The sequence below is a fragment of the Eptesicus fuscus genome, chromosome 20, assembly GCF_027574615.1.
Source record: "Eptesicus fuscus isolate TK198812 chromosome 20, DD_ASM_mEF_20220401, whole genome shotgun sequence".
Taxonomy (NCBI): domain Eukaryota; kingdom Metazoa; phylum Chordata; class Mammalia; order Chiroptera; family Vespertilionidae; genus Eptesicus; species Eptesicus fuscus.
The window spans coordinates 37,448,477-37,476,071 of NC_072492.1; the positions used below are offsets into that span (position 1 = coordinate 37,448,477).

At 43.8% G+C, this 27,595-nt stretch overlaps 1 protein-coding gene and 1 pseudogene across 1 annotated transcript in view; one reads left to right on the top strand and one right to left on the bottom strand.

Moving 5' to 3' along the window:
- EFTUD2 (elongation factor Tu GTP binding domain containing 2) overlaps positions 1–27,595 on the bottom strand; it is a 36,012-nt gene that overhangs the window by 3,372 nt on the left and 5,045 nt on the right. Inside the window, exons 3-20 of the mRNA XM_054709433.1 lie at positions 24,462–24,627; positions 23,509–23,587; positions 21,555–21,630; positions 21,003–21,068; positions 19,659–19,694; positions 18,434–18,524; positions 17,603–17,685; positions 15,216–15,382; positions 12,776–12,900; positions 8,452–8,515; positions 7,986–8,076; positions 6,517–6,652; positions 5,309–5,436; positions 3,995–4,188; positions 2,942–3,053; positions 2,421–2,561; positions 1,666–1,767; positions 608–690 (exon numbers count right to left, since the gene is read on the bottom strand). Of these exons, the coding sequence (XP_054565408.1) occupies positions 608–690; positions 1,666–1,767; positions 2,421–2,561; positions 2,942–3,053; positions 3,995–4,188; positions 5,309–5,436; positions 6,517–6,652; positions 7,986–8,076; positions 8,452–8,515; positions 12,776–12,900; positions 15,216–15,382; positions 17,603–17,685; positions 18,434–18,524; positions 19,659–19,694; positions 21,003–21,068; positions 21,555–21,630; positions 23,509–23,587; positions 24,462–24,627 (1,940 nt within the window). The remainder of the gene's footprint in view (positions 1–607; positions 691–1,665; positions 1,768–2,420; positions 2,562–2,941; positions 3,054–3,994; positions 4,189–5,308; positions 5,437–6,516; positions 6,653–7,985; positions 8,077–8,451; positions 8,516–12,775; positions 12,901–15,215; positions 15,383–17,602; positions 17,686–18,433; positions 18,525–19,658; positions 19,695–21,002; positions 21,069–21,554; positions 21,631–23,508; positions 23,588–24,461; positions 24,628–27,595) is intronic.
- Positions 25,774–25,909, top strand: LOC129147511 (U2 spliceosomal RNA; annotated as a pseudogene).

Consider the following 27,595-nt stretch of genomic DNA (forward strand, 5'->3'; position numbering starts at 1 on the left):
AGCAGAGGTCATTTCTAAGAAAAGGGTGACAAAGGAACAGATAGGCAATGACATCAGTGAAAACCAAAGGAGTAGAGCCAAAGGAGCTTATCTTTTTTTCTCATTAGAATCTACTCCTCTCTTTTTTTAAAAAAATATTTTTATTTATTTCAGAGAGGAAGGGAGAGGGGGAGAGAGAGAGAAACATCAATGATGATAATCAATGATTGGCTGCCTCCTGCATGCCCCACACTGGGGACTGAGTCCACAACCCGGGCATGTGCCCTTGACCGGAATCGAACCCAGAACCCTTCAGAATGCAGGCCGATGCTCTATCCACTGAGCCAAACCAGCTAGGGTGAATCTACCACTCTTTATGAAAGTAAGGTTTGGGGCAACATTTATATAGAAAGGAGAAGTGACAATTGCAAGTCATCCTGGCGAAGGACTCCATAGGATCATGTCCAAAGGCATAATGGGTCAGAGGCCTGGGCTAAAACTCAAGTATGTATGCTAAGCACCCCATCCCAAGACTGCGGGGTCTCTATTTCCACAGTGTTTGTGATTGTGGTGGAGTTGGTGGGAAGGGGAGAGTGTCAGTCCAAGGACACAATGACCCCCAGCTTACTTCTTATTGGGTGTTTCAGCAAAGCACTTGAGAGAGGATGTTTCTACCACAGTCTCACAAAAGGTAACAACAGGGTCAGCCACCTGTTGGGAAACAAGATAAATTACTAGGCAAGGTCTCATTTTGTTGGAAGGATGACCTCCTGCCAAAGGGAGTTCCGAGGGCCCCTTGACATTACCTCTGTGAGAACCCCCCTTCTTAATCAGCATCAGTGACAAATACGATAGCAGGCTAAAAGTCACCATCACTAAGAAGCCTGAGAAAACTTAGTGTGGTGTGGTATCTATGTTCTGGAGTCAAAAGTACATGGGATCAAATCCAGATCTGAATTATGGTCCCCCAAGGTATCCTTCACCATCCATTTAGCCGTCCCTCCACCATTCACTGAAATCACCCCTGCAGGGTCTGTCAGAGCTGGTATTAGAGACTGCCTGGGGAATACCCCTTCTGTTCTCAACCTGGGACTTCTCCCTGAAGATCCCACTGGCCCTGGCCTGTACCTGGGAAACCAGCATCTTATATAGCACCAGTCCTGGGCACATCAGTAGAAGATTCTAAGAGGGGTACTTGAGGGTACTCATTCCCATCACCCCAGGGCCTTGGAGAAAATGTGTCTCTCAACTGGGACACTGAGGCCATGAAAGGGCAGTTTAACTGAGGGGCTGTGTCAAGGTTTGACAATGAATCCAGGAGAGCCAGGCCCCACTCTCACCTTGAAACCATACACTCTGAGCCTTAATCACCACAGACAAATTAATGGTCCAACTTTTTTTTTTTTAAATGACCAAGAATAATTTTGGCTTGGGAGCATTGACTTTAAACACATGACACTGAGAATAACCCTGCAAAAGGGGGCAAACCAGATCTCAAATACCTTCTCATTCAGGGAGCAACAGATCATGCTTTTCTGAAACCGGTCTCCTCTAGTAGGGCACCCCTCTTCCCTTGGGCCTTCCAGCGGAATCTAGCGTTTAGCTGCTTGTAAAATCAGCCTGGAGCTGTGAGCCAAGCCTCCTGGCCAGGCAGGCACTCACGAAAGAAAGGGGCTGCTGCTTTACCTTGATGTCTATCTCGGAGTACATCTTCCGCAAATCATGCATCACACAGTCCAGGTAGAGCTCCCCAGTCCCCAGAATCACGTGCTCGCCAGACTCTTCCACCTGAAACACAACAGCCCCCTGCTCACAGCCTGGACTCTATTGTGCCAGCAACAGCAGACACACACAGAATCAGGCTGGAACCAGGAGGAGGTGCCTGAATCCACTATCATACACAGCCACGGCTCACGGTCACTTCCAGCCTCTTCAAGAAGGACCAGTGACCTATGAGTAAGTCCTCAAGACCCCGGCTCACCCAGGACAGTGCTACTGGATGTGAGGAGGTCACCAATTTTACTACCATCTTATAAATTTAGGGAAAACCATGCCCTATGTCTGTGGACATAAGCTGACCTTTTTTTTTTAGCCCTGGCCAACTGCTCAGAAAGGTATGCTGGCAGGCTCAAGAGTGTAGAAGGGTCAGAATAACTCACTTTTTCCTCTCTATTTTCTGGAAAATTAATTCAAAGTGTACTCTACAAGAAACATCTCTTTCCTATCTATACACTTGTGAAAGCTGCACACACACGTGTCCCCCTCCCCCGCCCACAAACATGGGTCTCATCCTGCCTTCAAATGACAGCAACAGGGATTAAGTCCTGATACAGGCTGTTGGAAGCAGCAAATCAGAGGCACCTGATGGACACGAAGCAGTAGGCAGCACAGACCACTTAGCTGGGGCAAGCAGGGCTTGGCAGCTGCAGCCTCGGGCCTACCTTGGTGGTGAGGGATGGATAGCTCTTGTTGACCTTGCGCAGACCGTCCAGCATCTTGGGCAGCTCGGAGGGGTTGACTGGCTCCACAGCAATCTTGATAACAGATGTGGTGTTGAACTTCAAGGGCCGGAAAATCTGAGCCTGAGATCCAAAATGCAGAGGAGTGAGGACACCCGGCCTGAGTAGGCACACAAAGTGTGGACGTAAGAGAGGAGCCGAGGACCTACTTAGGAAGAGACTCTTCTCCAATCAAGAGCCTCGGGGCTGCTTGAAGGCAACCTGAAGGGCCATTTATTGCTGTGTATTTTGGCAGAACAGAGAGAAGGGAAAGAATAAAAGGCATTCCTCTTAATTCCCAGCACCTGAGCAGAGACTACAGGGAGACTCCAGCAGGGTCAGATCTGGGAGGCTGAGCTTGGGCTGAGGCCGGGAACCAGGAAATGGCAGTGGCTCTGGGTTAGTTCCCTGCCAGTTCTGCTGCTTATTGCTCACATGTGCCGTGGCCTCTTGAGAAACTTTACCTCCTCATTGCCTCGGGGTTCAGTTATGGTTGCCGTCTTCACGATTGGTTGATCAACACCTTCAATCAGAACCCAGTTGCCAGCAGGAACGCGGTTCACCTCAATGTGGTACCTGGAGCAACAGCCAATAAGCAGCGATGACACTTGGGCAGAATATTCATTTCATAAAAATGTACCCAGTGCCTGCTGTGTGCCAGGCCCTGAGCCAGGAGCAGCGGTCAGCCGAACAGACACATTCTAGCAGGGAGGGGTGCAATAAACAATCAGTCACGTAACCACACATATATGTAGTTACAAACTGGTAAGTGCCATGAAAGGAAAGTACAAGGGACTAAGAGAGAACAAGACAGGAAAACCTAATTCCAGTTGGGTGTTGGTGGCAAGCAAGTGCTCTCAAAGGCATGGGATGTAAGGAGACGCCAAAAGCACCACAGAATATATTGCAGCTGTCCTAGCCCTTCAATTTTCTTCTGCCTTCTAGTGAACGGGTGGATCTGGAGGAGGGAAAGGGACCTCGGCGAGGCACAGCAGCCACATGAGGAACAGGACTGCCCAGTTCTGCTTCCCAGCTGGGATGCTACATTTAGGAGCCGACAAGCTACCCAGAAGCCCAAGCTAAATTTTATTCTGCAGATGAGGACGCTACAAGGAATCCAGCAAAGTCTTCTCTCTTGGTTCAAGAATAATCAGTGGAGGATGGGAAACAATTTCTTTTGGGAAGAAACATAACAGTTATGACTTAAGGAACACAGAAGAGGAAGAGGGGATTAAGATGAGTAAAAACAGAAATGCTGCTACAAAAGTTCATGTAAGCCATCCAGACACAAAGGCAAGGCTCTTGGCATTATCCCAACAATAGCTGCCTTTTGGCCCTAGCAACGCTGGGTAGTAAGAACTAGAAGTCAACAGATCTGCTGAGGGAGGGTCAACTTAGCCCTGTTGGGGGGAGCCAGGCAGCAACTGTGTTTCCAGGGAGGACCACCCCTTGCAGCTGCTTGGGGCAGTTCCAGTATGGCGGACAAGCAGGCCCCTAGAGGCTGTGGTTAGCAGTACCTGGCCACAGAGATCCAAAGGCGGCCCACGGTGCAGATCTGGGAGTCTTCCTCATCCTCCAGAGTGTAGTTCTCCCCCAGCACCTTCACAGGCTGCCCAGCATGGATGGTACCACTTAGCACCCGGCCAAAGGCATGAAACTGAACTCCGTCATCTGTGCTGTACATCTTGGTAGTGTGGCACATCAAGGGACCCTGGAGGAGGGGACAGAGTGCAGCCTCACCCACACGTACTCTCTAGGTAAGTACCACTGTCTCCACCTCCCCTCGCAGCAATGCCGTGAGCTCTATGAGGAGGGAGTCCAGACCGAGATGTGGCGACCTCCTAGGAAAATTCCAACCACGCTTTCCCCCCTGCTTGTTAATAAGCGTCAAAGGCATAAGAGAAAAAAACTATTTTCCTTTCCCCCCGCTCCTCTGGGGAGGTGAGGGCAATAGGGGAAAAAAACAGGTTTAGGTTGGCAGATTGGCACTGTTAACTTGCAAGATTATAAAACGAATTTGCCCCAAATTTCCTCCAAAGACGTAACTCACAATTCTCAATTGTCTGTATGTTTATGCTGAGAAACTAGACTGCTGAAGGAATGGCTGGGAAAGAGGTTTAGAAAAGCCAGGGCTGATCAGATTAGGAACCATTTGTTGAATCTTTAATAACTGGTAGGCACCATAACATTATATTAATCTTACTTAATTCTCATAATGACCATACATATTATTACCTCACTAGTGTTCCTGTCGCAGGAAGAATCCTGCAATAGGGTTTCCTGCTGCACTCTACCCCGCCCTGCCTTCTCCACCAGCCCGCCTGCTTTTCTCCCTTCTCCCCCAGCCCCACCTGGGATCCTCCCTTCTCCCCCGCCCCGCCTTCTCTGCCAGCCCGCCTGCGCTCCTCCCTTCTCCTCCCCCTGGCTTGCTTGCTTCTCCACAGCTTTGCTCCCTTCTGTAGCTCTTGGCTTCTTTCTACGCTGTCTTGATATGCAAATTAACTGCCATCTTGGTTGGGGTAATTTGCATACTCGTCCTGATTGGCTGGTGGGTGTGGCTTGGGCATAGCGAAGGTACAGTCAATTTGCATATTTGTCTATTATTAGGTAGGATTTCACAGATCAAGACCCTCAGACTGAGAAAGACTGAATAATGTTGCCAAGATCCTATCATTAGCAGCAGTAACATCAGGCTTTGAATTCAGGTCTGTCTGTGCTCAGGGGGAGGGGCAAGCAAAAGAGGGGGAAGAAGGCATTACTCCTGTAACCAGAAAACACCATCGCTGTACAGGAGGGAAGAGTCAGAGAGTTGGGGAGCCACATGCCCTTACATCAGGGTCACAGTCGCTCATGGCCTCGCCGAGGTCGGAGTCCACACCGCCGGTGTAAGTGTGCTCGATCTTGGGCTTGGCGCCCACCTTCGGAGAAGGGATATGCTGCACACACATGTCCACAAAACCTGTAGAGGAGAGAAGGCCATTACTCTACACCCTCACAGGGGGGTGAGTGGTGACGTACTCATCCACTCACGACACTATGATTTTAGGGGGAAGTGATACCCTATTTCCTGGGCGTCTGATGCTAAAAGGCTGGAGTCACACTGGTGCCAAGAAGCACAAGCAGCAGGTCTCAGTGATTCCTTGGAACTCAGCTGACAAAGATTTTCCAGCATCTCTAACAATCCATGACCTTTTATTGAATATAAGCACTTACTGCACACTTACCCGAAACAGTAAGCACCCCATCTCTCCCCCTTTGGCAAACATTGCATATGTTTCTGTTCAGTAAGTTATCCTGGTTTTCTAACAGTCAATAAGTCATGCAAAAAAGAAGCTCCATTAGCACCTTGGGGTAGGCATATCTGCTTTTAGTGGTGTCTCCCATGTTAGACTGAGGGCCAGCCCAGAATGACTATTAAAATTATGCACTCTGCAGACTCAGACACCTATATCCCACTAGACTCAGACTCAAGAAATGGCTGAGGGGCCTCTTTGCCATCACCTTTTCCTCTCCTTTATTTTACAGATGAGAAATCAGTCAGAGAACGACTGGCCCAGGGTCATCCTATGGAAGAGCAGGATCAAGACTCAGGTCTTTTATTAACCAGTCCAGGGCCCATTCTCCTATATCACCCGCCTTTTGTGTAACTAAAATACAGAAGAGACAAGCTCAGGGGAAAGAGAAATCTGAGCCTACAAACTGTCTCCCACGTCCTCGCCTAGTGCTTTCCCCACTATTGCACATCACCGAACAGTCCACTCTCCTGACTGTCCCCTGGCAAAAGTACCTGCTTCCCCATTTCCTTTACTTGCATGTTCCTCTTGGTAGGGAAATGTAATTGCTTTTGTTTCCCAAGACAGAATTCTTGGTACCATCCACTAAGGAAAGCAGCTAGGAAAAACCCAGGTGCTCAGTATCCCGACCTTATTTAAAAGGGCCTCAGATCCTTTACCCATTGTGGGTTAGGGAAAAGTTCCCATGATACATGTGGCAGGACATAATGATAGTGACGTTAAGGGGGCCACGAGCTCTTTATTACCTGTGAATTCGCCAAAGAACTTTTTGCAGACCAGCCTGAGCAGGGGGCGGATGTTCAGCTTTAGCTCCTCCTTGGTCAGGTGGATGCCAAGCTCGTCCAGGGTCCTCGGGAGGCTGGTGTCCACATCCCCCACAACCTGTGACAATACCAGACACATCAGCTGTAGTGATAGCCCCACTGTGTGCTATGGAGGAAGAGAAGGGAAGGCCAATGGGCAATCTGAAGGGTAACTGCACTAGGTTCTTGTCTAAAGGGAGAGCTTTTGGCAAGAACAATGTAGTTTCAAGAAAACCTTTGGTACCAGCCTTTCAAACCAACCCTGGGTGAAGCAGGCTTGGTTAAATGCCCACACCAGCCAATAAACCTGGAACTCTCAGATGGATTATCAGTGCTGCCCCCTGGTGTCTGAAAAGCAGCATCTCATTCCACTCAGGCAATCCCTTATCCTCCCCTATTTAGAGACTTCTCAGATTGAGAGATCACTGCACTGGAAGGAACCAAAAAAGGTCACCTAGCATTCCATCGGCTGTCAGGGCAGGGCCAAGCTAAACCATCCTCAGCAGACTCAAGGTCTCTACCAAGACAGACTCTATAAATTTCTTTTATTAATCCATTCCTGCCTGACACAAGATACTAAGTATTTTTTTAGCACTAATAAATTTGAATCATGTTATTTTTGTCTTGTTGCTATGTTTTACTATTTTAAAGCTGGAACGACCACACACATTTTGTGTATATGCGTGTGTTCACTGTGCACAGTACTTATTCAACACTTGCATATTTTATAACTGTCTGTATGAAATTTCTTGTACAAAATTATTACTTTTAGTCCTGCCTTTTAGGGAGCAAATTCATACAAATATAACATTATACTCTTTTCGCTAGAGCATCCCATATGTTTAACTGTCTGGTGCCTCCTGTTCAATCTGACAAACATCACATACATATGTGCCCAGAAGAGTCATTAAATCCCAGCCCATGCTGCCATTCTTGTAATGGCTGCAAAATACTTCATTTCATGGGATGTACCATAATTCATTTAATCAGATTATCACTGAAGAACATTTAACTGATTTCCAGGTTTAAAATTTTTTTCTTACTGTTATAAATAATGCCATAACAAATAAATATATATATAAAAAATGGAGGACTTTAGCAATTACATCTGTAAGTTAAATCTCCATAACTGAAATGATACGTTCTCAAGTGTCACGTTCTTTTAAGTAGTCAAAATCTTTGCACAAATCTGTTTAGGTCATGCCTTTTCTTTCTTTCGTACACTGCCCCTTCACTCTAAATTCAACAGCACTTAGAGGACTATAGTGTTCCAGATCCAGAAGACTGGTGACCAACCATCTTCAGACTTAGTAATACAAAACTGAGCAGGTCGAGGGGCAGGAAGGAGTCCGAGTTCACCTGTGCTTACTAGTAGAAGGGCAGACCTAAACCAGGTGGCCCGACACACTCACCTGAGCGAGTATCTTATACAGGGGCTCCAAGATAAACTCCACGAAGCTCCTTTGTGAGCTGCTGGTTGGGGCCTTTTTGGTGAACTTTCGCCTAATGAAAAGAAAAAAGAAAAAGAGTTATGGGTGATCCAGGAAGAAGAAAACAGTGTCACTGACTTCCAGGGTGTATATCCCAAGTTCTGAGCAGGGCCAAGGGGAAGAAATGTGTGTGTGAGAGCATAACATTTCCAGACTCCCGACAGGGCATATGGATATGACTCTCATGAGCGCCTGCACTGAGCTGGAACAACCTCAAGAGAAACAACCTCTCACCTTGTTAGAGCTCATGAAACCAGCTCCCTTAGAGGAGGAACCATGGTAGCTCACGTCTAAGAAAAAAGTAGGTTTTAATCTTCAGAACTCTGTCTGTCCTCACTACTGGGAAAATGGATAACCCCTCTAGTGTCACTTCCCACACCCTACTTACGTCTTAGGGTTGAAGTAGATGTCACCCCAAAGTCTTTTAGCAAATTCCTGGTAGTTAATGTCACCTATAAGAGAACCATACAATTATAATCTACTTAGCAAAGCAAACTATTATTCAAAATTCTCTTTCAGGTGCCACAGGTGGTTGGTAGCTGAGGAATTCTAGCACCTTTCTTTCCAAGGTCCAGGCATTTCCTTCTACCCAGGCAGGCAGGCAAGGACACACAGACACAAAGGACAAGGCTGGCCCAAAGCTGACACGGCTATGCTGGAGCCAAAATGAGCACCCACCCAGGTAGCACTCCATCTCCAGCAAGCATAGCACTGAGCTGCAGACACGGGTACAGTTTTTATTCTTCCTTTGATGGAACACGCTCAACTGCCTGTATGTTATCCTCTGTCTGCACCTAAACACCCTCCCTTCCAGAAGTGGAGCCCAATGGGTCCCGCATTCTTTCCCGATCCACTGAAGCTCTATTCTGCTGCCAGTGTGGGCAACCTCCCAGCTGCAGGGTCACACTATGGCTCTGACTAGCCCCAAGCCTCCGGAAGGCAGATACCTAGCCCTCTGGAGAGAAAACAACAAAGCCAACCTTGGTCTCATCTTTTTTTTTTTTTTAATATATTTTTATTGCCAAAACCGGTTTGGCTCAGTGGATAGAGAGTCGGCCTGCGGACTCAAGGGTCCCAGGTTCGATTCCGGTCAAGGGCATGTACCTTGGTTGCGGGCACATCCCCAGTAGGGGGTGTGCAAGAGGCAGCTCATTGATGTTTCTCTCTCATCGATGTTTCTAACTCTCTATCCCTCTCTCTTCCTCTCTGTAGAAAATCAATAAAATAAAAAAAAATAAAAAATATTTTTATTGATTTCAGAGAGGAAGGGAGAGGGAGAAAGCGATAGAAACATCAATGATGAGAGAGAATCATTGCTCGAGCCCACAACCTGGGCATGTGCCCTGACTGGGAGTTGAACTGTGACCTCCTGGTTCACAGGTTAACGCTCAACCACGGAGCCACATCTTGGTCTCATCTTTTGTTTTAAAAAATATATTTTATTGATTTTTTTTATAGAGAGGAAGGGAGAGGGATATAGTTAGAAACATCGACGAGAAAGAAACATCCATCAGCTGCTTCCTGCACACCCCCTACTGAGGATGTGCCCACAACCAAGGTACATGTCCTTGATCGGAATCGAACCTGGGACCCTTCAGTCCACAGGCCAAACACTCTATCCACTGAGCCAAACCGGTTAGGGCTGTCTCATTTTTAACAATACCTTTAGTTTGACTGCAACTGCTAATCCTCGTCTGACTGAACCAAGCAACTGTGGCCTTTAAAATTCAAGATTTTCTGCCGAGACCGGTTTGGCTCAGTGGATAGAGTGTCGGCCTGCGGACTCAAGGGTCCCAGGTTCGATTCCGGTCAGGGGCATGTACCTTGGCTGCGGGCACATCCCCGGTGGGGGGTGTGCAGGAGGCAGCTGATCGACGTTTCTAGCTCTCTATCCCTCTCTCTTCCTCTCTGTAAAAAATCAATAAAATATATATTAAAAAAAAAAAAAAAAAAGATTTTCTGAGTCAAGAACTCCTATAACATTCAAATAGGTCACTGATATCACCAACTACCTGGTGGATATTTCTACCCAGACACTGTTCTCTCTCACTTGAGATGGCATAAAAGGAATTCATCACCTTTTTCCGAAAGTCCCATTCCCCTTCAGACTTCCCTATCTTTCAGTGGGGCTACCACTGGCACTTCATCCAGGCTCAGAACACTTGGTTTAGTGACTGAAACTCTCCCTCCTCTGTGAGCCACCATGTCTTTTACACGTCCATAACTGTTCTCAGCATATGTTGTATTATAATCACTGGACTGAGCTGCTTGAGTACTCACAGGAGCTAGGTCTAGTGCCTAACAGAAGTTGAATAAAAGCTGAAATATTGAGCAAACATCTCTCTAGTTAATTTCCTCCTCCTCAATCTCACAGATAACATTAACCCAGTATTTACAATCCTGTGCCTGAATATTGGCAAAAAATGTTTAAACTGGTGTCCCTTCTTGCATCCTTTCCTGTTCTGGTCTATCTTCCAACAACTTTGCACACATTTACCCCACCCCAATCTTTGATATTTAATAGCTCCTAACTGCTTACAGGTAAAGTCTAAATTCCTTAACTTTACATTCCAAACCCTCCTCAATGTGGTCCCAGTCTAGCCTGCCAGCAGTGTTACTCAAACTCTTCTCCTTGGTGAAAGTGTCCAGTTACTCAACGGCCGAGGCCTTGGGCTAACAACCCCTGCCTTTGCACTCCTTTCCCAACCCTGTAAGTCTGGAATTCCTGGCTCCCTGCTGTCCACTTGTTTAAGCCCCATGTCCTTGAAGCCTTCCCTGACCCCTAGGTCATTGGAGCTGATTCCCCCTTCTGAATTCCCTACCGCAGCTACTTGGAACTCAGCCCACACCACCTTACACTGCCACCCAGTACCCACAGGACGAAGTTCCTAGAAGTCAAAGACTATTCATCATGCTTTGCTGTATTCCTAGCAGGAGGACATGGTATCAATTTTGGCAGTATGGGGCGATAGATAGAAAAAGTACCAAAGTAGATTCTAGTTCTAACTCCATCAATAACTTCCGGGCATAGTTTTCCCACATGTAAATGAAGGGGGAAAACGCAATGATCTCGGATATTCCTGCCAGTGCTTTCTGCAAGTCTACACATGGCTTTTCATGATAACAATGTAGGAGCACAGAGATGGCTTCTTCATAATAGTGGCCTCAAAGGATGAGTGAGTAATCAGTTCTCCTGAGGCTCTCTCCATTTGCAATCAGAAATTGAATCACTAAAACATTATAATTATAGAAAAAGTCTTGGATTTTGCTTTACGTGCTGATACAAAAAACATTCAGAAACTTAAACTGGAATCCTATTCAGATGAATTCACTTATTGTCCATTTATCCTTTTTTGTTTTTTTAAAGAATCATCTGGAAACAATAAAAATATATGTCTAATGATGTGAGAATTGTTAAGTTATAGTACATCTATACAGTGGGCCAATGGGCAGTTACATAAAATAATTTTATAAATAAACTTCCATAAAACAGGCAAACTATTATGATCTAATGCTGTGTGAATATTTATCCTGTGCTAGTGTATGTAAAATATGACCTCATTTACCTAAGACACTAAACAGAGAAAAAAGGAACTTTTAGCAAAATGTTTATAATGGTTATGATAATGAGGCTATGGGTGAATTTTGCTTTCTTAACTAGATTTTAGTGTATTTTCCACTTTTCTGAAATGAAAATGTAGTAAATATGTATGCATATATTCAAAAGAAAAAAAAAAGACCAAGTTTTATTTGCCCATGTTTTTCACAAGAGCAAGCATATGCACACTCAGTGTGAGGCAGGACAGCTGACTGGCGGGAACAGAAACCCTGGCGCTCCAGCACCTGCCAGCTGTGAGACCTCTAACAGAGCCTGTCTCCTCAGCTCTGAAAACAGGATGACAGCCTGGCCGCGTGGCTCAGCTGTTTGGAGTGTCGCCCCGTGTACCGAAAGATCGCGGGTTTGATTCCCAGTCAAGGTACATACCCAGGTAGTGGGTTCCACCCACAGTTGGGGTGCGTATGGGAGGCAACTGATTGATGTTTCTCTCTCACACTGATGTTTCTCTACCTTCCTCTCTCTCTAAAAAAATCAATGGATACATATTCTCGGGTGAGGATTGAAAATAAACTAAAAACAGGGTGATAATGACCCTTCTAATGAAGTACAGAATTTGACACACGACACAGGACATGGTGCCTCGTGGAATCTGAAGGAACTGGGGAGGCACAGAGGTAGAGGAGTGCAGGAGCCTCTGGAGAGGGGAAGCTATAAAATCATTCAACTGGGCATCCCAGCGGAGAATCACCTGCACTGATGCATAGCCATGAGTTCTTAAGTAAGTCCACAAAATTTCTACCTGCCGAGACATGGCTGGAAAGCAGCTAGAACACTACTAATGAGGGAGGCTTCACCTCTGAGGAAGAGATCTGAAAGGGCTTTGTGAGCGGAGATAATTCCTCTAGGAGTCTTATTCCTAAAGGAGCTCTTTCTTCATTCTTCCTAGTTACCTTTCTTGTTCTATTGTTTGGAAACCACTGAGCCTAAAGAAAGGGTCTAGGGCCAAAAAGAGCCCGAAATGTGAGAATAACAGTTGATTGAATGCTCCCCCAACAGGGGACTCTGGCATGAAGCCAATTTCTAAACCATTCAGCAGGAAAGGCACACAGGACTCTGGGGAAACTGGCGAGACAGACTGCCAGCCAGAGCTTACCGAACGTGTCAGCATAGATCTTGGCAAAGGAGCCCAGTGTGAAGCAGATGCTGTACTGGGAGCTGGAGAAGCAGACGTTGCCCAGGAGCGGGGACAGGATCAGGTTCTCATCAGTGGAATACATGCTGAAACAGAGACAGTCATGAGTGCACAGCCGGGCTGACACACACCAAGGGTCAAGGGCGGAGACTCAGCATCACAGCCTCTCTCAGCCCTTGCCCTCCGATGGTGTTTACATAACAGTCAGCTTTGCCAACAGCCTGGTCCAAGAAAGTGACATGATGAAGCTGTCCCCTAACTCACAGTCACAAGCGGACTTCCCAGAGCTGGGAACACTCTGCACGATTTGGAGAAGTTCACTGTACCGGACAGACAAGGGAAAACTTGGAGGACAGAGACAAAGGTCTTAGAACACAGGAAATGAGTCTAATGTGATCGGAAAGAAATACATTCTGGAGAAATCTCAATCTTACAAACACAAATAGACATAAACACCAGTATAAATGAATGAATGCATGAGTAAAAGAAAAGGTAACTTTGCTCCCCATTCCCACCACCCTAAAGATCTTTCTTCTGTTTTGTTTGGCTTGTTTTATTCTTTAAATATATTTTTATGGATTTCATAGAGGAAGGGAGAGGGACAGATAGAAACATCAATGATGAGAATCATTGATTGGCTGCCTCCTGCACGCCCCCGCCATGTGCCCTTGACTGGAATCGAACCCGGGACCCTTCAGTCTGCAGGCTGACGCTCTATCCACTGAGCCAAACCGGCTAGGGCTTGTTTGGCTTGTTTTAAAAAATTTGTGTTAAAACTTTGTGTCTTATATGCATAACCCATTGACACAAACAATAGAGTGTTGAAGGCTTGGGGTGGGGTGGGGGCACTGGAGGGGGTCAATGGGGGAAAAAGGGGACATATATAATAATTTCAACAATAAATTATTTTAAAAAACGGTGTCTTAAAAGTCATGCAGAAGCAACAGCATCACAAGTTCACTAATATTTATAACAAAATTAGTTGTACAGGGATCAAGTCCACAACCCTAGCCTTACTACACAATGTTTTATGGAGTTTCTTAATTTAGAAATAAAAGTATTGTATTTTAAAGAGCATCCCCTACTTCACTCCCAAGTTATGCTCCCCAGAGGCAACTGCTTTCAATTCTTTTAAAGCTGCTTTTAGAGCATTTACCTCCATATTTCTAAATAATATGCTTAATATGGCTATTTCTTGTTTGGAGGCTGAAACATGACTTCGTGACTTCCTATTTTGGTTGATCGGGATTTAGTCCTATCCCACCCCATCTCCCTTTTTGAAGAAGTTTATCATTTCATATTTTGGATTCCTGATATTATTTTAGGCTCTAGTCATTCTCAGCCAATTCAGAGACAGGAAGAAGATGTCCCTGGTAGTAATCAGTGCTGCAACCAGAGAAGCACCTGAATGTAATCTGTCTCTGGCCACGTAGGTAGTGCCCGCAATCCTCAAATGGAGAGGTGTTCTCTCAGTAGGACGGTCTCTTCCTGGGCCCTTAGAGGGGCCTCAAGAAGTCATCCAGTACATTCTTCAGCCTACAGTTAACTGTCTTTAAGACACCTTTAACCTATTCCTCAAAGCCACCTTGATACTGTATTCTAAGTCTTCCAACCACCACTCATACTTATTTTTTAAAAAAAAATATATTTTATTGATTTTTTACAGAGAGGAAGGGAGAGGGATAGTTAGAAACATCGATGAGAGAGAAACATTGATCAGCTGCCTCCTGCACACCTCCTACTGGGGATGTGCCCGCAACCAAGGTACATGCCCTTGACCGGAATCGAACCTGGGACCTTTCAGTCCGCAGGCCGACGCTCTATCCACTGAGCCAAACCGGTTTCAGCCGCCACTCATACTTATTAATGTAAGCCCTTGTAAACCTATCTCATAAAGCAGCTATATCCAGAAACAACAGCCAACAGTTCCCTCTTTACTGAGTGCTAATAAGATAATAGCAGCTAGCATTATTCACTGATCAGTTACTGCTAAGCACTGTGCCAAGTGTGTTACATCAGATATCTACTTAATTTCTTATAACATATGATAAGGCAAATATTATTATCCCCTTTTACAGAAGCAGAAACTGGGGCTCTAAAAGCTTAAGTAATTTGCCCAACTTTACATGGCTGGTATGAGGTGAAGATGAGACTGTTTCTAGAGCTCATGGAACTGACCATACTAAACTGAAGATGTGTGAAGATGTGTGCACAGCTGGGTAAGGCTGAAAGTGAAGGAAGCCAGGCTGTGGAGTCAGTCCCTGTAGAGCCATGGAATGAGCTTCTAGCCCCGTCCAATAAGCTCATCAACACATGCCAAGAAATCCAAGTTGCCTCCAGAGTTCAAGGTTAAGATTTATAAAAACCAGAGTCCTTGAGGACACTGCCAAGGTCCCTATACCTTATCAATCCATTGACCTCATCCACAATGTGGCGCAGCTTGTAATATGCGTCCGTGGGTGGCAGCTTCAGCTCCAGGATCAGCCGGTCGATCTTGTTGATGCACACGGTGACCGCCAGCCTCTCTTGAACTGCATGCTTGATCAGCCGCTCTGTGTTCAGCATCACCTGGGAGACACAAGGTGGTAAGAGCAAAGAGGGCAGAAAGGTCCAGAGCAAAGTCAAAGAGGGCACTAGTTTAAAATAGGAAGCATGAGCCCTAACTGGTTTGGCCCAGTGGATAGAGTGTCGGCCTGTGGACTGAAAGGTCCCAGGTTCGATTCCGGTCAAGGGCATGCACCTTGGTTGCGGGCACATCTCCAGTAGGGGGTGTGCAGGAGGCAGCTGATCGATGTTTCTCTCTCATCGATGTTTCTAACCCTCTATCCCTCTCCCTTCCTCTCTGTAAAAATCAATAAAATATATTTGAAAAATAATAAAATAAAATAAAATAAAATAGGAAGCATGAGGAAAAGAGGGCCTGGGGACCTAGACTGTTGGGTGCAATCAGATGGCATCTTGCCCCAAGGCAGACTCGTAAGTAAATACATTGATGATGTTGGGAGCCAGGTTTCTCAGAGCTGGAGAAGGAACAGGAGAATTAGAAAGAACGTGTGGTGCTAAAATGGAATTGCAGGCATTAGGATAAACTAATTCTTTCTTTTTTTGTTGTGTCAATGATTTTTTAATATATGAGTAAAAATAGTTACAGATATATATGATGTATATTACTTGTGTTCAGTGAAAGGACCAAGAAGCAATGTACCCCAGTAGCAAGGTACATATCCTGATGTTTCTAAATACCAGTCCCCACTATAAAGAGTCAGAGTTCCTTGGCTGATTCAAGGATTGGGGCAGGAAAAGTACAAGATGAGTCTAGAACATCTTTTTGTGCCTAAAAGGAAGGAAGTACTTTTTTTTAAAAAAAATGATGGGACATGTCAAAAGGATAAAGAAGTCTGCCTGAAGGAGCTCTCACTAGCCAAATCTGGGATAACTAGAGTATCAAACATATAAGGATAGCAATGGATTGTAATCACAGAGTAAAATAAAAATCCATGTATCCACACTGATAATAAATGAGCAAATTGGGGAGAAGAGAAAGCTCTTCCTTACAACCAATAAATACAGAAGGAATAGTAAGAATTAGACAATCACCACTTGCAACTATTATAAAAACAAGCTAGGAATGATCAATAAATGATAAAAACTGTAGGAATAGAATGTAGAACAGACTCAAAGTATCCCTCCACAAATTATGTATTACAAAGAGGAAACTTGTAATTTTACACTGAAGAAAGCTGATAGATCTGTCTTAATCAAGTGATCAAAGTTAACATCACCAATGCGATAAGGTGACATCATGGGCCTTCTGATGGGATGGACTATAAGAACACAAATATACTTAGGTAGTATTCCTGCCAAAAGTAATCTGAACATATAATCACGAGGAAACATTAGACACACCCAAATAGACATTCTACAAAATAAATGGTGTGTACTCTTCATGTCAATGTCATAAAAGACCAGGAAAGGTAACAGAATAGTTCTAACCAATTAAAAGAAACTAAAGAGACATGAAGACTAAATGCTATGCAGCATCATAGATTAGGGAAAAAAATTCTATAAAAGACATTATGAGACAATTAGTAAGACTAAGTTTTGTAGAAAAGAATATGTACAACAATAATGTATCAATTATTACCCTGATTTTGGTAACTGTACTATGGTTATGTAAATGAATGTCTTTGTTCTTAGGAAATACATTCTGAAATATTTTACTTTCAAATGGTTCAAGGGAAGAATACACACAAGTGTGTGAGTATGTATATACATGTACAGAAAGAATTACAAAGCAAATGAAGGTGAGTTCTTTGTACTTACAACTTTTCAATAAATCTGAAATTTTTACAAAACAAAATCAATTTAATAAAGGCAATTCTGGCTCCCTCTGCTGGCTATCTCATTAATAACAACATGAATCAGGTTAGCCAATTTACCTAATCTTTCAATTTAGAAATATAAGACACCCTGGGTCCTTTAACTCCAATTTCTCTTCTGATTAAAAACATTCATTAATATTTAAAATCCATTTATATGAACATACCTCCCTTCCTTTTATTTACATTTGTCATTTTATCTTTTTTTCTGAATAGCAATGGGTCCTATCATTCATTTTCAACTTCACTGGACTGAGAACTAATTTTGTCCTTCATTTATTTCCTTAATTTTAGAGCAAATATGAGCCTTAATCCCACAGACTCTCATGTTCTCTGGTTCCCAGCTTGCTCAATGCTCTGGGCATTGTGGGTGGGGCAAACCGAACAGGGAGTAGGGGTCCAGACTTACGCCCTCGGCAGCATCGATGAAAAGCACCACTCCATCTGAGATGCGCAAGCCAGCCGTGACCTCATCAGAAAAATTCACGTGTCCTGTAAAGCAAATACCAACTCAGTTGCCACTTGGGTGGTGGCAGGGTGAGGCACAATGACTGGTAAGTGGTCTGAGGGGTACTGCAAACTCCCGGTTTCCCTTTCCCTTCTCCCCACAGCAATCTGTGGTGAATAAAATTCCACCATTAAACTTCTGTACAGGAGGTCCCCAAACAAAAAGAAGGACGTGTTTTACCTAGGAGGGCATAACATATTCACATTTGTCTACTCAGCAGTAAGCAGAGTTCTGTGGAACAGAATACAATTTGGAGGCAGGAGAAAAGGCAAAGGAGGGCAAGGGAGACAGTACCTGGCAAGACGCTGGTGGGGGGCAGGGCTGACAGGTATGAGGGCTTTGGGCAAGGAAGACCAACCTGTTAAAACTCAAATTTTCCTGTTTAAAACTCTGCCCCACTTGGTCTTCTCCAAAAGATAAAGAGTCAGACACGGGGCAAGGCACACTGCCCCACGGTAACCTGCGTGTCCACCAGCAAGCAGTTGGTGTGTTGCTACCATAACCTCCTTCAAAAGATTGAGAGTGCCTGAGGCAGGGAGCCATGTCTGACTCATCTTTGTTACCATAGCGTCTAGCATGGGGCCTGAGCAGGCTCAAGTGAATAAATGAATAAAATTTCCTAAACTTTAAATATTCCAGAGAAGCGTAAAGAGAGGAGCAAATGGAAAGCCTGAAGCACAGCACTTGCTAATTAACTAGTCAGAAGCAAAGAAGGGTCAAGGAATGTCCTACCTGGAGTGTCCATGATATTGAAGAGGTAAGATTTTCCTTTAGTATCTGGCAAAACCACTGTCACAGGAGTGCTTTTGATGCCAACACCTCTCTGAAAGTCACAAAAAGAGTGTTCAAGTCTTCTTCCCATACAAGAGGGGTTCATTCTGCTCTTGGGGTTTGCCAGTTGCTAGTAAATTACACTGATTTATCTCTTTGTAGTAGTATGATTTGTATCTAGCCATCCAACCAGAATGACCTTGAAGATGAAATATCTTAATGTTAAACAGCATTTGGGGAGGGGGGTTGATTCAAATACAGAAAAAATTTAACAAGTTTTATCCTCCTCACACACTGGAAACAAAAATAATAACCAAGCATTAGGTAAGTAAAAAGAAACAATCTGGGGGCATTTTAGGCTAAAAACATTAAAAAAAAAAAAAAACTATAACAGGGACCCTAGCTGGTTTGGGTCAGTGGATAGAGCATTACCCTGCGGACTGAAGGGTCCCAGGTTCAATTCCGGTCAAGGGCACATGCCCAGGTTGTGGGCTTGATCCCCAATGGGGGGCGTGCAGGAGGCAGCCAATCAATGATTCTCTCTCATTATTGATGTTTCTCTCTCTCCTTTCCTCTCTGAAGTCAGTAAAAATATACATATAAAAAACTATAATAGGGAATAATTATTAAACTCTGGTCAAAGAAATATATTAAGAAACAACAGTAGTGTCCAGCCGGTGTTGCTCAGTGGTTCAACATCGACCCATGGACCAAAAGGTTGCCGGTTTGATTCCTGGTTAGGGAACATGCCTGGGTTCCGGGCTTGATCCCCAGTAAGGTTTAAAAAAAAAAAAAAAAAGAGAGAAGCTACTCCTAGAAAGGCATTGTCATATGGATGAAGTAATCTTACAGATTTTCAGCATGATATAATTTTAAAAATCATGTTGGCTTCTGCATAACTTACAAATGTACACATCTCTTAGTATTTGCCCTATTAGACCACATTAAATCCAGTCAAGGACAGGAGGGTTCCTCCCTTTTATCCTACGGCTTGCCTAGCCAGCTCTCTTTCAAGTTATAAATCATGGGATGACTGGTAGGTAGAAGCTAGGAGATAAAGAGGTGAGAGCGAGAGAGGGGTTTGCGGTATGGACCAAAGTGTTATCATAAAGACTCCCTACTCTCCCTACAAAACTACTGCTGGGTCTGGTGTGGGCAACAGTCGGAGTTCCCAAAGCAAACTTACCTCTTGCTCTGTGAAGAGGATGTCAGTGTAGCATAGCTGAAAAAAATAAACTGTTGTTACCACTGAATTCAGACTCCTCTCCCACACAAACCATCAATCGCTTTCCCCCACCACTTCCCAACTCAAGGTTTCTGCCTCAGGAAGAAAATACATGAAAAGAGGAGGGACTCCCTACAGAAATTCCAGACAATGAGACCAGTGACTTCACAGATGGAAAATGCTCCTGGATGTGTGTTTTTGGGGAATGGGGGTGAAGACCAGGTAGAGCTGGAAAACTAAATTATATCAAATGCACCCAATTCTTAGTGTGGTAAAGGGAGACACATCCAGCCTTCATGGAACCCCCACATGCCAAAACAGTCAATCTGGCAGAGACTGAACAATTATTACACTGAGACTTGCAGCGACACTTGGCCTCACTCACAGTTATCATGAAAACAACACAGTCCAATTGTATTACATTTATAGAGGAAGCTTTTAATTTTATGACAGAAAAAAAAGGCTATAGCTGCTCAGTGTAGCTCAGTGGTTGAGCATTGACTCATGAACCAAAAGGGTGCTGGTTGAATTTCCCATCAGGGCATATGACCGGGTTGCGGTCTTGATCCCTGGGGGTGGGGTGGGGGGGGTGGGGGGACGGGGAGGGGATTTGGGGGCAGGGCAGACGTGCAGGAGGCAGTCGATTGATGATGTTTCTCTCTCATTGATGTTTCTATTTAGCCCTCGGCCTTCCCCTCTCTCTAAATATCAATAAAAAGGAAGGAAGGAAGGAAGGAAGGAAGGAAGGAAGGAAGGAAGGAAGGAAGGAAGGAAGGAAGGAAGGAAGAAATGGCTATAAAAGCCCTAGCTGGTTTTGCTCAGTGGCTAGAGCATCGGCCTGTGGACTGAAAGGTCCTGGTCAAGGGCATGTACCTAGGTTGCAGGATCGATCCCCAGCCCTGGTCAGGGTGCGTGCAAGAGGCAACCAATCGATGTATCTCTCACATCGATGTTTCCCTCTGTCTCTCCCCCTCCCTTCCACTCTCTAAAAAATCAATGGAAAAATACCCTCGAGTAAGGATTAACAACAACAAAAAAAGTCAGAATATATCAGGAGAGAGGAGGGATCCCAAGTGCAGAACAGATCATCCAAAAATACTGCAGATTAATACTCTTTATGCTCCCAAGAAAGTTGTAATTATTTTCTTAAAGGCAATTAGTAGAGATTACAATCATAAAGCAGCACTTTGAAGATGTCATTATTTATAGTGAGTGAGAAGGCTGAGGGACGGGGGAGAGAGAGATACTGAATGGCTGTTTATTCTGAATGGCTTATCCTAAACCCTCAAAAGAATTTCTACTTACATCCTGGTCATAGCGCTTTCTGATTTCCGGATGAGTCTGCTCTATTAAACAATCTACAAAACACGTCTGAAAGGAAAAAGGAGGTTAAAACCTGCCAACCACAGAGTAAAATCTATTCTACTCTTCCCCCAGCTCCCAATACAACACATCAGTTAGGGACAAGGAGAGGAGGAAGAGAACAAAGAGGATTATGGGACAGCAAAGGATCAACACTGAAACCACAGGATTATTTTCAAATGAAAGATGCAGTCTTTCTTGGACAAGCATCCCCAGGGAAATAAAGACATATAAAATCAGAGTAAGGCTCATTCTTCCCTTCTCTGTCCAGCTGTACACACAAGGCTTGGGTATGCAAGTGGTTTACTAAGAGGTTCCACATGCTGATTAGGAAAAGCTAGAATTTCACGTCGAGGTTTCACAATAAGCACAGAGGCCCCCAGAATCAGGAGGTCCAGACTTATGGGCTCAAACCCCAACCTATGACTCTGAGGGCTGAAAAAATGAACAGGAACGAAGAGAAATCCCGTCCCAAGTAGCTAACAGTTCTCTCACCTTGCCATGATGGAGATGGCCACAAAGGGTCACATTTCTGATGAGTTCTGAGTTATCCATCAGATCTGCCAAGAAACTGAAAGGAGGAAGGAAATTGGGGGAAAGTTTTTAAGTGGGAAGGGGTGCAAAAATGGCATTTTTAGTTGTTCAGGAACAACTTTCAGACCAACAACGCTCAGAGGCAGGTGTGAATCTCTATACCTATACAGCTCTGGCTTTGGGAATGGAACAGGCTTATCCCTGAGAGGGACACAATCTGTGAAGTCTCAGGAGGATTTCAACAGCAAAATAATAAGATTTAAAAAGGAAAAAAATAAACAAAACCAATACCAGAACTAACACACAAACACAAGTACTATCCCTTTTAAAATCTTCAGACTAATCATTTAGGGATAAGGAGAGGAGGGACTTAAAATAACTTTGCGAGTTTCTTTTTAAAAACTGTCATCAGAGCTAGTTAACAAAACAAATGCCATCTCACTAACAATGCTGAGCAAAGAACACCCATCTTTACCAAAACCAGCACTGTCTTTCTTATCACCCACATTATTTATGGCAAGTAGCCTTCAGATGACGTTGGCTCTTTAAAAAGATCAAGTCTGCTTTCAAAGATTGGAGATTTAAAATAATCACCATTGAGAACAGAAAGGAATATGAAGCAAGTTCTGAAGATAACTGAAAAGTTGCTTCAAAAATGTCTAAATGATGGTAGGTGAGCTGAACATTTGATGAGGGACCCCCACTCTTTTGAACATATGAGATGACAACGTGGCTACAAACACTTTAATATACAAGGGCCATACAAGTGAATTAATCAGTTTAAATATTTGCAAAAACAGTTTGAAGAGTCTAAATTATTCCATATATACAAGGTTAGGCAAAATTAGGTTTACAGTGTTTGTATGGAAAATAACCTAATAATCAATAAATAACAATTCAAGAATAAACTGTTTCTGGGTGAGTGGGAGGTAATGAACCAAAGACCTTGTGTGCATATTTGCATAACCCATGGACACAGACAATAGGGTGCTGAAGGCCTGGGGCGAAGATGGGGGGAGGGGTGGGCTGGAGGGGTTAATGGGGGGAAAGAAGGGGATATATGTAATACTTTCAACAATAAAGAATTATCTATCTATATATAAAAGGCTAATATGCAGTGTCCCCTTGGGAGTTCGACCGAGAGACCAAGAGTTCAATTGCTCACTATGATGTGCACTGACTAACAGGGGGCGGCGTGGAACAAAGGAAGGTCTCAGCCAGCAGTTGGCAGCCAGGGAAGGAAGGCCCCAATCGGCCCGATAGCCAGCCAGGCCTAGGGAACCTACCTGTGCATGAATTTCGTGCACCGGGCCTCTAATATGTGTGTGTGTGTATATATACATACACACACACACACACACACACACACACATATATACATACATATATATACATGTATGTGTGTGTGTGTGTGTGTATGTATGTATATATATATATAAATATATATATATATATAAAATGAGGGAATTAACTGTTTCACATACTCACAACTGTAAACCTACTTTTGCCCCACCCTGTATACCTACCTACTTTTGCCCTCCTTTTCAAAATAGAATCATTATGCTCCCAAAACACGTAGCAATTTTGCTGAGTCAAAAGAGGCTCTGGTGGCCCAACACTGACCATTATAATAGTTAGTACTCTCTGAGTACTAAGGCTGGCTTTCAATACCAAACTAGAGAATTGGAAGAAGAGACAACAGCTGAGATATGGATGAGAGCCAAGAGAAAAGTTAAGAATGCAACTAAATATCCCAGAAGCCATATAAACTGAAAGGAAATCTTGCCAAATTGTAGGGAGAGATTTTGCTTTTGAAATTCACTGGCTACTTCAACCACAAACCACTTCCTATACCCCCATGAAATAATGAACCTACACTATTCATGGAGAGAGGCTGAGAGACCTTATAACTTACTCCATTTCATACACCGTGACAGGTAACGTCTGCTCCATCAGAGTGAATTTCTTGGTTTTCACTGGCTTAATAATAGGTTCTAGGGGGGAAAAAAAAGTAGTGATGTGCAGGTAGGCAGAAAACAAAAATACAGAGCTCTATTCCATTAGGCTAGGCTTTCAGAATGTATGATACGTGTTATCAATTTATGTTATTCTCAAGTATCACGCAGATGTTGAGGAAGTTCTGGGAGTGCTGTTTTGCACAAGACAGTAAAGGAGAATTGTGGACTGAGTTTGAACTTCATTTTGTGGGACACAGGGAGAGGGACTGGATATAGGCTGAGGTCAATGTCAGTTCAAAACCTCTCCTTGCACTTATAGAACAGAACTACTTAGAAAATAAGCATCATGAGGATTGGTTCAAGGAGTTGGGATTATTTGGTGGGAGAACTTAAATACAGTCTTCAAGCACCTAAATAGATATTAGATAAATGAAGAAATAACTCTTATTTCCCTAGAAAAAAAGCTATGAGTTTTATTGAATATTAAAACAGGATTGCCCTAGCCAGTTTGGCTCAGTGGATAGAGCGTTGGCCCATGGACTGAAGGGTACAGGTTTTATTCCAGTCAAGGACACGTACCTCGGTTGCAGGCTAGATCTCTGGCCCTGGTCGGGGTTCGTGTGGGAGGCAACCAATTGATGTATATCTCTCACATAGATGTTTCTCTCTCTCTGTCTCTCCCCCTCCCTTCCACTCTCTTTAAAAATCAATGGAAAAGCATCCTCAGGAGAGGATTAAAACAAACAAACAAAAAAAACAGGGTTAAGTGACTCTCAATCCAGAAATAGTACCTGAAGGTAGTAAAGAAAAAATCAATTCATTCATTGAATTCTCAAGTTTGCTGATGGCTATGAAATGAAGTGTTCTAGTTTCATTGTTGCCTCTCACAACTCGGTGCCTCCTGACTTACCTGTGAGGGGCTGGGTGTCTTCCTCCTGAACTATGGTCTCCACCTCAGGACCATACACCTCTTCAGCTGTGGGGTAGTACTTTTTGTCTTCATGCAGCACCACCTCCATCCCAGGGTGGTCTTCATCGTGGTCACCTACATCATCATCATCATCGTCGTCATCCATCTAAAAGCAAGAGAGGCTGTAAGAGGCACACACTTTTCCTGCTCAATAACTGACATTACACGAGTTAAGAGCAATGACTTCACATGTGTGACAGCCTCTGATTTTGAGTTCTGTGCTAGAGTCAGTGGGGCAGGTTCTACTCTTACATGATCCTTCACAAAGAGAGGACTATACAGCCAAGGCTTCAGACGGCTCTTCTCATTCCAACGAGCTCCTTCCAAAGTGTGAGCCACTGGTCACAAGTGGATCAAGATTGGAGAAAACAAGTGGCTTATCACAACACACCCTTTTAAGGGAAAACATAATTCCTTCCAAGGGCAGAAACCAGGAAGCAGAGACAGAAACTGGGAATAAGTCCATAACTTTAAGATGCTCACTTAGATTCACTGAACTGTTTTAGAAAAAGGCTTTCTTACAGAAAACAACAGGTGTTGGTGAGGATGCGGAGAAATTGGAACTCTCATATACTGGTGCTAGTGATGTAAAATGGTGCAGCCACTTTGAAAAACTATTTGGCAGCTCCTTAAAATGTTAAACACAGAATTACCATATGACCCAACAATTCCATTCCTAGGTACAAATGAAAACTTATGTTCACACAAAAACATAAACAAATGCTCAGAGCAGCAATGTTCATAATAGTCAAAAAGAGAAAATAACCCAAATGTCAATAAAATGTGGTATATCCACACAATGGAGTATTATTTGGCAATAAAAATAAATACTTAATACATGCCACAACATTGATAAATCTTGAAAACATTATACTAAGTTAAAGAAACCAAATACAAGGACAATGGTTTTCAACCCAGGGGCAATTTAGTAACATCTGAAGATATATTTGGCTGTTATACTGGGTGTGTGGGATCTAGTGCGCAGAGACCAGGGATACTGCTAAATATCCTACAAAGCACAGGACAGACCCCACAACAAAGAATTTTCTGGCCCCAAATGTCAATGTTGCCAAGGTTGACAAACCTGGCTCCAGAGGTTCTGAGCAGAGGAATAATATGACCAGACTTTTGTTTTAAAAAGAATCACTCTGGTTCCCGTACTGAGAATATACTGGAAGGAGGGAGATTAGAAGGTAGTGAGGGGAGGTTGAATCTGGATATGTTCTGAAGGTAGAGTCAAAAGTGTATTCTAATCAATTCTTGGCCTTTTGGGTAAGTTCAAGCACAATATCTGTTCCTGTCAGTTTAATATCTGATATGTCCTCTACCGGAGGACAATAAATATATTACACGGAATGTTGGAGCAGGGAGGTGGAGTAGGAGCTTAAAAAAAAAAGTGCATTCTAATGGTGGGGGGGTGGGGAGGCTCAGTATTTAGGTCTTAGATCTGCTAAGTTTGAGATGCCCTATTATAGTGGTCACCAACCTTTCAGAGCTCACGGACCAGACCACTGCCCTATTAGACATCAAGTAGAGAAGCTAAGAAGGAAGTTGGATGTACAAACCTGAGGTTCAAGAGTAAGGTCCAGGTTGGAGATATAAATTTGAGTCCTCAGTGAATAGAAAGTATTTGACAGATTGGATGAGATCATTAGGGGACGGAGTATAGACAGAGAACAGGTATCAGGAATGGAGCCTGGGACCTGCTGACGGTTATATGTCAGGGAGATGAGGGGAAACCAGCGGCGAAGACTGAGAAGGGCCGGCCAGTGAAGAGAAGGAAAACCTGGGGATTCCCTGGAAGCCAAGGGAAGAGGAAGTGATCAGCTGGGCTAGTCAGATGCTACAGAAAGGCCTGGTAAGATGAGGACTGGATCCAGAACAGAGGTCACTGGTGACCTTGACCAGAACACTCACACACAGCCTAACTATATGGTCTTGTTGCTCTTAACAGCTTTAGTGGGATAAAATTCACATTTTTCTCAACCCACCAATTTTAAGTGCACAATTTTAATGTTTTTTTAGTATACTCAGAGTTGTGCAATCACCACTGCAATCAATTTTAGATCCTTCAGCCATCACTCCCCAATTCCATGCCCCAACCTAGACAATCATTAATCATTCTACTTCCTGTCTCTACAGACGCCAACCCTCTATTTGGCTTCACTTTGAATGTGATTTCCTTAGATATTTTTCTTGGTCATCGCACCAGGAGTAATCTCTCCTTATATCCTATTACCATGGTTATAAGTCAATATGTCTTAAATGGCACTTGTCCTCCTTCCCTGTCTCATATTAAAAACACTTTTGTATGTACTTCATCTCCCCTGACAAGCAGTATGCTCCCGGAGGGCAGAGATAATGCTTGGCTCTCCCTGCCTCACGATTCCTTGCAAATAATAAGTGCTCTATAAATTCTTAATGAATGATTTCTTGGGCTTTATTTAGCCTGCAATTCAAGTTTGTTGGGATCATTTTGAATTTAGATTCTGTTATCCAATATATTAGCTTATGTGATGTGCAAATTTTATAAACTTCTTTATCTTTACCTAAGTCCTTGACAAAAAGGTTGAAAAGGATGGGACCGAGCACAGATGCCTGGGGCATGTCATAAGAGCTCTGGCAGTGACTCATATCAAAACTCTCTCAGTCCCATTATTCAATGGCTGTAACCTCGACTCCTATTATGACCCAGCCCATATACTTTCCACAAGGATGTCATGAGTTACCGTGGTTACTTTGGGAAGGGGAGTGAAATAGAATAAGAACCAAAATATACTTTCTATTTGGTTTGAATGAGAATGTGTTCATTAATTATGTGTGTATCTCTTTAAAATAGTATTTTAAAATATATCTTTAGAAAATCATTGATTGGCTGCCTCCTGCACGCCCCCTACTGGGGATCAAACGTGCAACCAGGGCATGTGCCCTGACTCCAGGAATCAAACCAGCAACCTTTTCATTCATGGGTCGACGCTCAACCACTGAGCCACTCTGGCCAGGCTAAAGTAATATTTTTAAGAAGAAAATAACCGATTTCTAAGAAAAATAAGATATCAGATGCCTTGCTCAAA